General features: G+C 39.9%; 3 protein-coding genes across 3 annotated transcripts in view; 1 reads left to right on the top strand and 2 right to left on the bottom strand.

The window, feature by feature from the left end:
• mif4gdb (MIF4G domain containing b) overlaps nt 1-2,776 on the top strand; it is a 3,978-nt gene extending 1,202 nt beyond the window's left edge. The window contains exons 3-5 of the mRNA XM_008416850.2: nt 50-205; nt 631-723; nt 944-2,776. Coding sequence (XP_008415072.1) covers nt 50-205; nt 631-723; nt 944-1,171 — 477 coding nt within the window. The 3' untranslated portion in view covers nt 1,172-2,776. The remainder of the gene's footprint in view (nt 1-49; nt 206-630; nt 724-943) is intronic.
• On the bottom strand, nt 2,660-4,948 carry mrps7 (mitochondrial ribosomal protein S7). The gene is made up of 5 exons (XM_008416849.1): nt 4,852-4,948; nt 4,030-4,221; nt 3,884-3,947; nt 3,616-3,783; nt 2,660-3,210 (listed from the first exon to the last, which is right to left on the bottom strand). Exons 1-5 carry the CDS (start codon nt 4,929-4,931, stop codon nt 2,989-2,991), a joined length of 726 nt encoding a protein of 241 aa, XP_008415071.1. The 5' UTR covers nt 4,932-4,948; the 3' UTR covers nt 2,660-2,988.
• A 1,005-nt stretch (nt 4,949-5,953) lies between these two features.
• On the bottom strand, nt 5,954-12,370 carry nup85 (nucleoporin 85). The gene is made up of 19 exons (XM_008416852.2): nt 12,192-12,370; nt 11,646-11,736; nt 10,904-11,066; nt 10,706-10,776; nt 10,571-10,614; nt 9,982-10,051; nt 9,769-9,890; nt 9,478-9,612; nt 9,228-9,350; nt 8,890-9,021; nt 8,695-8,801; nt 8,520-8,603; nt 8,360-8,425; nt 8,068-8,219; nt 7,832-7,949; nt 7,625-7,725; nt 7,001-7,152; nt 6,340-6,441; nt 5,954-6,132 (listed from the first exon to the last, which is right to left on the bottom strand). Exons 1-19 carry the CDS (start codon nt 12,222-12,224, stop codon nt 6,034-6,036), a joined length of 1,965 nt encoding a protein of 654 aa, XP_008415074.1. The 5' UTR covers nt 12,225-12,370; the 3' UTR covers nt 5,954-6,033.
• Between the last annotated feature and the right edge of the window lie 6 nt (nt 12,371-12,376).

Here is a 12,376-nt window from a genome sequence, read left to right as displayed (position 1 = left end):
ATATATTTATATATATGTATAACTTTTTTTTCACTTAATTCCTTACTAGGCTGAGGCCAAGCAAAACAATGGAACCGTGTTTCGGAGGCACCTGCTGAACCGCCTGCAGCAGGAGTTCAAGGAGCGTGAGGAGACGAGGAAACGCTCGCTGCAGGGCTGGGTTTGCTACGTCACGTTCATCTGCAACATCTTTGACTACCTCAAGGTATGAGCAGCAGACATTTTGCGCTTTTTTTTTTACTATGATATTTAGAGAAATATTCCAAAATGTGCCTGATCAAAGATGCTTGTGTTAAACATTCCACTGCGTTACGGAGGCGTTGCCCAGTGAAACTTTACATTGAACCTGACGTATGCAACGTCCTTCATAACGTCCTTCAGTCTGTTGAGCTCAAAACAAAGGGGATCAGTTGAAATATAGTTTTTTGGGGTGCGTTTAGAGAACAACAACAAAAACAAAAAAAAAGCTTAAGGTTCACCTCCGGATCTTTGAAAATTAGCTGATTAGTGCCTCTTTTGACCCACGCATCAGGAGGTTGTTTTACCAGCAGAACATGGCTTTAAAGCTAAATAAGCTAAAAAAAATGTTTTAATTGATATGCTTAGTAACATATTGCTTGACTGTTTCAGGTGAACAACATGCCAATGGTGGCCCTGGTCCTGCCTGTGTACGACTGTCTAATGAGGCTGGCGCAACCAGACGCTCTGCTGAACGAGGAAGAGGTGAGGTCACCATCGTGTGTCTAAACGTAAACGGGTCTGAGTAGAGTAGGAATATTCTCTTTATGTTCTAGAAGAAGTAGTTCCTCACCATCCCCAGTATCTCCCAGTTTTTTTAGGCTGTAAGATCAGGCAAAGCTCCTTCGAGTTGTGGAGTAGATCCTTCCTCGTTTTATGCAATTGGTGGTTTTGGGGGATAACGTCTTCTTCCTCTCCGCTGCAGGTGGACTGCCTGGTGCTGCAGCTGCATCGCATCGGGGAGCAGCTGGAGAAGGTGAACAGCCAGCGGATGGACGAGCTGTTCTTCCTGCTGAGGGACGGCTTTCTCCTGCAGGAGGGCCTGACCTCCATGGCTCGCCTCCTGCTGCTGGAGGTCCTGGAGTTCAGGGCCGGCGGCTGGATGCTCAGCAGCACCGCCCACAAGTATTACTACAGCGAAATCGCCGATTGAGACGGGCGACTCGCGCGCCTTGGACGCTTTCCTTTGGTCACCACTGATTACCACACCAGCAGCTTCAACGGCAGAAAGCGACATCTTCCACGGTAATCGGAGACGGGGGGGGGAAGAGGATTTTTTTTTTGCTGCGTCATTTCCTGCGTTTTATCAAGGTTTGGAATGTGACGGATGTGGAATGTGCAATAGTTTGAGGTTTTTAGTTCTTAAAAGTTTCTGCCACATTCCGACACGCTTTGATTCAAAACCGAAAAGTTCTGACATTTAAAAAAAAAAACTATCTTTTTTTTGCATTCCTGTTTTGTAGGAACTGTTTACCAAATTTTTGGAGTTAAAAACAAGACATTCCAGTCAGATTCGGACTGATTTAACTTTATGCTATTGTTGGTATCGTGTTGGAATACTTGCAGGGAGCGTTAAGACATTTCCTGTGTGAAGTATAGGAGTAAATAAAAGACTAAAGTTGCTGTTAAGCAGTAGGATTCTTGTTACCGTTTGATGCGAGGCCAGTTTGTCACTTGAAGCGCCGTCTTTATTCAGGGATTTTTATTTCTTGTCACAGCTTCAGTTGGAAGACTAAAATGTCGAATCCCTCACTTTTAAAACTTATATATATATATATATATATATATATATATATATATGTTGTGGATCAAAAGGTTAACTTTGTGTTGAAGTAGTGCCGACATTCTCTGAGCATCAACATTTTCCTGACGTCTGAGGGTTTTCTCATTAAATCGTAGGAAGTTGGGCTCTCAACGTGACATTTCTTTAAATCGGAGATGAACCAATCAGGCTTTTACAGGCCAATACCGATTTCCACATTTGACCTGATGATCTCTTTGTTGTTTGCTTAGAACTATTTCACTTAAAAACGTCATTAATTTAGCTTAAATTCTGGAGTTTATTGCCAGAATATTGGCTTTGTAGGAAGAAACGTTGCTGCAGATGTAGTTTCGATTTAAACAGAAAGTGAATATTTCAATTCAATGTTTCAAAATAGACAACTGTTTTATCTCAGTCTGTTGAGCTCAAAACAAAGGGGATCAGTTGAAATATAGTTTTTGGGGTGTTTAGAGAACAAAACAAAAAAAAAATCTTAAGGTTCACCTCCGGATCTTTGGAAATCAGCTGATTAGTGCCTCTTTTGATCCACGCATCAGGAGGTTGTTTTACTAGCAGACCTTGGCTTTAAAGCTGAATAAGCTAAAAAAAAAAAATTATGGCAAATTTTTGTAATATTTGACCAAATTCAGCAGGTTTTGACCAATGTGGATTTATTTTATGGTTGAAAACGAGAAGAGTTCGACCCGTAGCTCTGAACCTACATTTTCTAACAGAGGTTAAACAACTCTAGCTTAACTGGCTTCAGGGTCACAATAACCTGATTTGTTTTTGTATTTGTATTCCTGGTGTATTTGGTAAAAGCCAGCCTGAATGTTCAGAACTCACGGAAAATCATTTAACCACACAGGACAGGCCACAGAACCTGACAGCAGTTTATTTTGGTATTTTTCTTACAAAGTGGCAATACTTTTACATTTCTCTGTTCTGTTTTTCTACTCGTTGTGTTGCATATTAAACGTATTTGTTTTAAATAAATCTTGAACTGTTTTCTCACTCCGGTTGCATTTGGTTGTCAAACAATTCAGCGGAGGTTCGACTCACGATTCGGTTCCTTTCCTACAAAACCCCATCGGTGAGTCGTTCCCCGGTCTCCTGGACACAGTCCCATCTCGACAAATATTCACTATTTACAACAGGAGTTGGTCAATCTTCAACGCACATGTTGAGAGTCCAGCGCAGCTTTCCGTCTACCACCAGCGGTAGTGAGCGTAGGCTCTGTTGGCCTCGGCCATCTTGTGCAGCTCGTGCTTCTTCCTGATGACGTTGCCCTCGTTTGCGAAAGCGGCGAGCAGCTCCTGGGAGAGCTTTTCGTACATGTGCGTGCGCCTGTGTTTGTTTTCCCTGCACTCGGTGATCATCCACTTCATCGCCAGGAAGCGCTGGCGGTTGCCCGTAACCGGGATGGGCACCTAGACGGGATTGAGATGAGAGAAGATTAAACCTAAAAAAAAAACAAGAGATGCAACACTGTTTCAGAAGTTTATTCTGCTCTCGTCATTGGGTTCCTACACATTTATGCCTTTTGTGCTCATATTAACATTTAAATATCAAAGTTAAATAAAATAAGCTAAAAAGAATAAAACCGGGAAGGAAACGGAGGACACAAAAGGAAACGGAGGACACAAAACTATGGATAGATGGACATAAGGAAAAGAGAGGGGAGGAAATAATATTTAGACAAACCTTGGAAATTGTTTTGTTTTTTTCCTTGTTCTAATTTCAAACCAGGAAAGTAGTGAACTCAAATTCTAAGCTTTTCCACAGGAATCCTGTTATTATCAACAAAAGAGCTTTATTTTTGCCTTCTCACTGACCTGATAGTATTTTCCACCTTTCTGAATGCTGGCCAGCGCAACGACGGGCTTGCAGTTCTCCAGGGCCTGGTGAAAAATGACGTAGGGATTGCATTCAATCCCTCCCTTTTGCCCATCTGTAGCTTTGTGGTATTTCTCCACCTGCTTCCTCTTTATATTTTCCAGCGTCTGAGAAAATAAAGGAGGAAAAAAAAAAAGAAAAGAGGTGTTAATTATTGCTTTGCCTGGAAACCAACAAGAGGTTATTTTTGAAAAGCGTTTCATTTACCTGCATCATAATCTCTCTGGACAAAGTCTTCTCTCCGTGTTTCATCATCATGTTGATGAATTTACTGAGAAGCGGACAGAGACACGATTGGTTGACATGAACCTTAAGCGCAGCTGCGGTTTTGTTTCCCGAGGCTGTAAAATCACCTGAGGACGGGGTCGTTGAAAAGGGAGCTCGTCGTTGAATTGGTAGCAGCTTTGATGGGTCGGAGCTTTTTCAGCTCCCGCTCCTCCTTCTCCTCGGCACTCAGCTCGCTCTCCGGGCGGCTGTAGGCCTCCTTCCTGACCTCTGGCTCCAGATAGTAAGGGTTGTATCTGCTCCATCTCACCAGGAGCACTCTGCCCACGACGAAAACGAGGAAGCACTGTTATTGTGGTGTTTAAATGATCGCAAGACGGACAAAAAAATATGTATTGTCGATTTGGCTTGATGCAAGTATTTTTTTATTTTATTTTATTCACACATTACAATTAGTTTTAATACTGATAACGGGTTGAAATTTATTCCTCCCGTCTCTGTAAGAGAAGGCCCTGTGCGTAGTAAAAAATTAATATTTTAACAAAACTTGTTGAATAAACTAAACCCCTCTATACAAAGCATTTCAAACAAGACATGAAATTTCTTATGTTTCCTCTAAGCAGCAGTTGTCAATGCTCCCAACAAATTCAATAAGTTTTGTTAAATCTGCTATTTGCAGCTCTTTTCAATACAATTAATATTCCATCCCATACATTCCATGGTTCTCCATAAATTACATACAGGATTTGAACTATGCATAGAAATTGTGTAAGACGTTAGTAGCGCTTTAATACCGAAAAACTGCTCCTGGTTTAACAAAGCGTTAGCTACAACAGATCCCAGATTTAATATTTAATTAAAAAAAATATTTAAAAACACAGCAGAAGAGCCGGCATGGATTCGATTAACATTTGCTTATGACCTGTCGACGTCCAAAAAGTTAGATTTACCTCGGTGTCCAAGGTTTTAGTAATCCTGAGATGGAGGCAGCCATCTTGAAAATGTGACTGTCTTCTTCTTGTTGTTTCATTCAGTTAGTTGGTGATATTTTAGCCCATTACCGCCACCAAGTGGACTCGAGTGAGGAGATTAATACCAGCATGCCACTAAAAACTTTAAAAAAGTAAATATTTTGTTAATTTAGAGATGTATTTCGAGTATCTCAATAAAACTGAACTTTTTAAATTATGTTTGTATATGTTCTGTTGTGTCTTTTTGCCCTATAGGTTCTGCTTCCTTCTATGGACACTGTATTTGGTTTTAAATTCAAAACTCGCTCTATTGTTTCATCTAATAATATGGTTCCCAAAATTAAACCATGCACTACTGAATTCTTTGTAACCAAAGCATAATTTAAATAAATTTCTTTTTGGTCCTACTTTTCTTTGATAACTGTAATGTCACCTACCAGTTTAATCCTTCTATAGCTGCCATCTTTCATTTATTTAACTTCTCCTTTACTTTTACAATTGTTGTACTTCTATTAAAAGGGCTGGTTTGGTTTGAAAGATTGTTTTACGGTGAATGATGACCTAGTTATAGCAAACTAAACTAACTAGACAGGCATCACTGTTCCACAAACTCAGGATGTTTCCTATCATTCCTATTTATATCGAGTTTCTTTTGATTACTTCATTAATTCTATACACACTAACCATACAAACAATTTTGACCAAATAAAAAAAAAGTTGAAAACATTAAACATGGAAAAAAAAAATAGCTGCACATGGCTTCATGATGATTCCTTCAAAATTACAAACTGAAATAATTAGCAGTAAATATGAATCCATTAAACAATTTATAAAACACAAAATGTTCTCAGTAATAAAGTTTGCATTTTTTGTTTATTTGTCCTTGCTTAGGAAAAGCATCCCCACAGCATGATGCTGCCACCACCATGGGATTGCATTGGTAAATGAAATCCAAATTCTTACAAGTTAACGTCTCATTCCTAATAAATGTGATTTGTTCAGTAACAAATAAATATATGAATGGAAAAAAAAAAATCAGATGTTGATGTCCAGCATGAAAAGTATTTTATTATCAAAAATCACATTTTGATTCCTTGGTTTTTATATACAATACAAAAAAAAAAGCAAAAGAAGAGCTATGTTTTAAATATCGATCCTCCCTCATGTCTCCACGGTTCCTTCTTTGACGATAGCCATGGCCAGATTCCTGGCCAGAGAGAGTCTCAGGAGCTCCACTTTGGTCTGCTCCACATCTTCCTCCTGAAAACACAAATGTGCTTAATTTAAACATCCAGCAGACATTACTTCGAAGACTCTAAAACAGCTGGAGATTGAAGCTTTAAGCTCTCCAAACATTTTAGGACTAGTGTGTGCATTTTTAACGTTGGAGAAAAAAATCGTTTGTGTAAACGTGACGATGAAAAGCCGTCTCTAGTGTTTGTCATACAAGTAGAGTAAAAAGTGTACCTGCATTGGTCTTTCTCCACCAGCAGCTGTGGTGTCTAGTGAGGAGGTCAGTTCCTCTAAACAGTACATCAACTCGTAGGTTTGGTCAGCAGAGAAGATGACCTGAAAAGAAGAAATCAAGGTTTTCTAATACTGCCATCAGGAAAGACACTAAAACTTTTATTTTCATTTCTCCACATCAATCTTGAAGTAAACACTTTCATCCACAAGATGATAGGGAATAAAAATCTATGAGGCTAAAACGTTTGCTTCATGCAGCAAGTATTAGACCACTTACTAAGACTTAATGTCGTAAGTAGCAAACGAAGGTAAAGTTGTAATGTAGCGAGATGCATGTACGACTTATTTAAAAAAATACTGTGGGGCTTTAAGAAAATAAATAGTAATAATGAATTTATTAGCTGAACAAAACTGCTGTTGCCAAATATGTGTTTCCAGTTCTAAGAAAGGGAATTTTTTTTATTTTCAATGTCTTATTATACCAAACTAAGTATATTTGTTACATCTCTATATATTTTGACTGTATTTTGTCCTTGTTACGATCGGAAGACAGAAAAAAAATCCAACTCAGAACCAAACTTAATCTGTCACTACATCTCTATTGGAGCAGCTCCTTGCACCATAGATCTAGAGTGTGCAGACATCCAGGATGCTGACTGACCTCCTTCTGCTCCAGCAGCGGCAGAGCGTCGGTCAGCAGAGTCATCCAGAAGCTTCGGGGAGCAATCTTTGCCGTCATGAGCGAGAGCAGCAGCTTCGCGGCTTCCTTGAAGTGCTTCTCGCCGTACAGTTTGTGGAACTCCCTGTACTTCCCTGGTGCAAGAAAAACAAATCAGCAGTTTTACAACTATTATGTGATTTTTTATTTTTATTTTTTTCTGTTTTGATTCTCTCTCACACATGGGTAAACTTTGTGTTTGAATGGGAATTCAGGGAGATGTTTCATATATTAAGTACCTTCTATACAGAGTTATAAAATAAGCTGTTGAGATTTTAGAAAATCCATGTTTCCACAGAAGAGTTTATAAATGGTGCCTGTCAGGCTCAGTAATAGTGAACGCCACAGAACATTAGGCACAACGCAGCTCTGATCTGGTCGTCAAAAAGAGTTTCTTTGTGCGTCTCATGTGACCGTGGAAAGAAGTGGGAATCTGTCCGAGACCAGAACTACTCACTGAATGTCCTGTCACAGTGTAGCGTGAAGACCAAACTTGTGAGTGACACGTGAGCCTCAAGAAGGGGGGAGATGTTTGATGAATAAAGGTGTTGGTTTGAGTGTTCATACCGAGGAATGTGAGCCTGTCGCTGAGTAGCATTGCTGGACCCAAATTATCAATCAGATCCAAATCAGAAAAAGTCCCTTTGGCACAGTAATCCTGTAGGAACCTAAAGAAACAACAACACTGTCAGCTATGAATACTTTTGAAAGACGTTATAATCCATAAATATAAAAATGTATTATAATCAAAAGTGAAATGCTTAAAGCAGGAACCTCTCAGAAATGAGGGTGGCAAAGGCGGCGTCTTTGGCCCTGATGCTCCAGGACAGAGCAGAGCCCAGTCTGTTGTTCCTCAGAGCTCTCATAGCCATGATCTTACAGATACTCCGCACTGAAAGAAACAAAAGGAAGCATCGAGACTGAACTATACCTGAAAATAAATTACAACTTCCTGTTTTTATTTGAGCTAGAGGTGCATACAGTTGTACAAAGGAAAGGCAAAACGTTACCTTGCTCTGACATCTGCCTCTCCTCGCAAATCCGGAGCACTTTGAGTGCTTTCCGTTCGGTGTCTAAAGGCACGCGCTCGATCTGCAGCTCGAGGCAAGCTCGCCCCAACTCTGGACAGTGGTCGAAGTAATCCACAGCGCACTGCCAAAGACTTTCAGGGTAGAGATAGACATTTGAAATATATCCAAAAAACCTCTTATTTATGTGTTATGTGAAGAAGGGAGGTATGAAGGAAAGAAATGAGAGCAAAAGGAAGAGGCGTATGAACTTTAAGGTTGAGTCTAAACATACCTGTGATGAGTGAATAAACCTGAGGCATACTCTAACAGGAGGAACTCCCTCATATTGGACCCGAAGCTGAACATAAACAGAAGCGCATCCTAATATTAGACCAATAATGTGTGTAAACTTGTCATCTCCCAAACAATTTCACACGATCAAGCATCCGTACTTTAGATTATGAGACTGGAGGAGTTTGCAGTGATCCAGCAGGTCTGTCAAATGAGCCACAAACCACCAGTTGTTGAGAACAATGCTGAGGGAAAACAAGAAGTTAAAAGAAAAGTCAAACTCCTGAACGGTTTGGTTAAGTTCTGTAAATCGATATCATCATGTCATTCTCTCACCTGCAGTCCTTGATGACCAGATAGATGTCAAACTCAAAGGCGGCCAGAAGGATGCTGTCCAGAGGCTCCTGGACGCTCCTCGAGTCCAGGAACATCGTCAGGCACGACTGCAGCGACCGCAAACACACAAGTACCATGAAACAAGCACACAGCGGCAGGGAGAAACCGTGCCAAGCCGCGTACAACAGGCTGTACCTGTGCATAGTAATGCAAGTCAGTCGGTTTCACTGTGGGGTGGCTGTAGAGCAGCCGAGTCACAAGAAAGTGATACCAGGTGCTGAGCAGCTCCTTCTGCTCCAACAGAGTGTCTTCATCACCCACCAGGATCTAAGAAAGTGACAAATCATTAAGAGAACGGATGAAAAATGTCTTGATAAATGGAGGAAACAAAGAACTCAGGAGCACAGATGTGGATATTGTTAAACTATCTGAATACATCATCTCAAAAACAGCCCATAGTCTAATTTCTGAGAGTATTTTAACAACTATTACTGAAGGATCCGAGTAAAAAGGCCCGATGTGCGCACTCTGACCTTGCAGATGAGCTCCAGGTGGCGGTTGCTTGTAAACGTGTTGTCCTTGAGGTAGCGGTCCACCTCCTCGTGCCAGTTCCTCCACTTCACATCAAACTCTGTTAGTGTCTGCGTGCCGCCAGGCTGAAGGCAACATTACAGAGAATGAATTAGTTTATGCAATGACATCTGTTTTACTGATAGGAAGAAGCAAAAATTAACACTATTCCTAGTGTTATACACAATGTAGAGTATATCATAGTGTACTTGCGTTGTAAAAAGGCATTTTGCTGAGTAAGCCATCCATCAGCTTGTACATGTTCCTGGAACCTGGCTGTAGTGTGGCCTGTTTGACCAACATCTGTCTGGCTTCTTCCAACCTGCCCTGCAGAACATAACTCACCACCTGCACACACAACATGTGACAATTGCAATTTGACTCTGCTATGTTTTTTTTCTTTTAGAAAAGAGAAAAATAAGTTTGCTGGCTATAAGAAAGAAAATCACCACACCTTGAAGCAATAAACAAAATCAGACCTGGTAGAGTTTGTTCGGTACGTACCACATTCCAGTAGTCACGGTGCTCTGTAGGACTGTCGCTCTGCAGCACATCCTTGGCCTTCTCGTCGACATCAGCCTTGTGTAACCTCACCCAGTCCAGAAGATGAAGCAAGAGAGAGCCAGCTGGGAATGAGCAAAACAGTGGAGCATGTTATTTCATGACAAAAAAAAAAAAAAAAAAAAAAAGGAGCTTAGGAATAGAAATTAGACCCACCAGGAGCAGCATCGATAAAAAGCACTTCGCACAGATTCCAGATCAGTTCAATGGCCAAAAGAATAGAAACCTGTGATAAGAATGACAAAAAAGCAGAGGTTAGATGAATGAAATGAAAAACATCGACACCTGAGAGGAGGTAATATGTGAAAGCCAGGTGTTGACATCTGTCTAACAACACAAGTCAAATTTCCTGCTTTTGGTCAGTGAGGATTATCAGTCATTTCTATTTGCAAAATGCCAGAACATGATAACACATCAATTTGTGTCTCAAACATTTTGAAAATCCTTCCGCAATCTTCACACAATAGTTTGCTTGAATTCTGGTCCATTCCTCCAGAACTGATGTAATTGGGGCAGGTTTATAAGCCACCTTCATCACACAAACCTTTCTCACATCAGCAGCAAAACACGGCTTTAACATGATGCTGCCACCACCATGCTTCACAGTTTTTGAAGTAAAAAGTTTTCATTTGCGAAACTAAAAAACAGTTGTTTTTTTTTTCTTAAAAGAGAAAATTAACATTTGAACAACCCATAATGCAACAACCCACTATATATTCAGGCTACAAATGCAGCTGATACATGCCTGATTTCCATATTGCGTGCCCATTTCTGTATCTCTTGTAGAAACTGCAAAAATAAAAAAAATCCAATTGGTGAACCTCAGGAAAACACGCACTATAGCCAAAACTGTTTTAAAAATATATTTACAATATCTTACCTGCAACTTGCTGAAGCTCCTCCATGCAAGCCCGAATCACAGATCTGTAGTTTCTACTGATGCTGACGAATCTATAGAGCGTGACAGATGGGTTTCATACTTTAGATTGCATATCATACAATTACTTACATTTTTTGTTGCTTTCTACAGTGAGAGAGGACTAAATAGCTATGTAAAACAAATCTGTAAGGCACTTACTGGGGTCTTTTGCTCTTGCTGGGGAGGTCATCTTTGATTGTCTGCAGTCCAACAAAGATGTGATGCGACTCATTAAACAGTTTGCGTAAAATAGGAGAATTTATGTCCTCATCTTTTCTGACTTTGTGGATGAAGGAGCCACCCGGGCCTGACAGTGTCGAACCTGAAGGACAGGACCCAAAGTGGTAAGAAAACAAGCAAGAGTGTGAAAACCTACAGAGAAGCGTGGCTTTACAATGCCTTGCAAAATTAGTGATACCCCTTTAAGTTTTACACACTTTGAAAGGACACAATCACAAACGTCCATTTATATTATATGGCATGTTAACACAAATTAGTGCACAGTTGTAAATGAAAAGCACACATGGTTTTCAGCATCCTTTGCAAATAAAAGTGTAGCATAGATTTGCATTCAGGCCCTCAAGTCTTATATCCTTAAATAAAATGTAGTGTCACAAACTGGAATGAAGTGCTTTTAAAGACATACCCCCCAAAAGATTTTGGATTCAGATGCAGCTGTGGTCAAAAGGGAATAAATAAAGTACTAACTTGGTGGAATAAAAACGCAGGCTACACTTTTAAATTTGTATACTTTTTTACTTCACGTTTCTGACCAACTTTGAATTGGTCAATTACATAAAATCCTAACAATTATTTTTACATGGCAATATGCAAAAAGAAAATGAAAAAAATCAAAGTGGTGTACAACACTTTTTTTTAAGAGGACATTATACAAACTTACCTGATGGTTTAAAATGTGTCTCATAAACAAGGATATCTCCAGGACCCCAGGCAAATCCCATATGCTTCCCATGTCTGATTCCTGGTATATTCTGTATTTAAGCAACATATAAATATTARAACGGTGCAGAATAAAGAAGTAAGCCTTTAGATGTAATGCTTGAAAATGTTTTCCCAGTAAAATATAAAAACAACACAACAGCATTCAAAAAAGGATCTTGCACTAGTTTTTTGTAAGCTTATTTCTTAGAACAATTAGCCCTTAAGAGTTTGCCAGCATTTTTCAAAACTTTGAACTGCTTATTGCACTCTCGTTATTGTTTCCCAATAATGTTTTCAATTAATAAAGCAAACAAATATTTACTCTGAATACACATTGCACTTTAAATGAATCAGAAAGCACAGCTTAGTTATGTTAACACCCATTGCTATTCGTATTTACTGCCTGAATCCAAAACTGAGTGTCGATGTCTAGCTAGCTTGTTAGCATTAAAATGCTATCTGGCTGAAATGAGTAGGAAAAAACTAACCTACAAAGATAACTTACAGTGACCGTCGGCTCGACGTCTACTTCCTCCATCAGGGAACAGTGCCTCCGATCTGTTACGTGTCTAAATTACGAATAATTCAGCTATATACATGCTATTAAACACATGTGGAGTGTTGTCCCTTTTCCGCGCCTCTCGTTCACTAATAAGCCGCCGGTGCGCATGCGCGAAGGCTGCCTTTCTC

This window comes from Poecilia reticulata, linkage group LG8 (assembly GCF_000633615.1).
Source record: "Poecilia reticulata strain Guanapo linkage group LG8, Guppy_female_1.0+MT, whole genome shotgun sequence".
Classification (NCBI taxonomy): domain Eukaryota; kingdom Metazoa; phylum Chordata; class Actinopteri; order Cyprinodontiformes; family Poeciliidae; genus Poecilia; species Poecilia reticulata.
The sequence above is the reverse complement of the archived record's forward strand: the minus strand, read 5'-3'. Positions and strand labels throughout refer to the sequence as shown.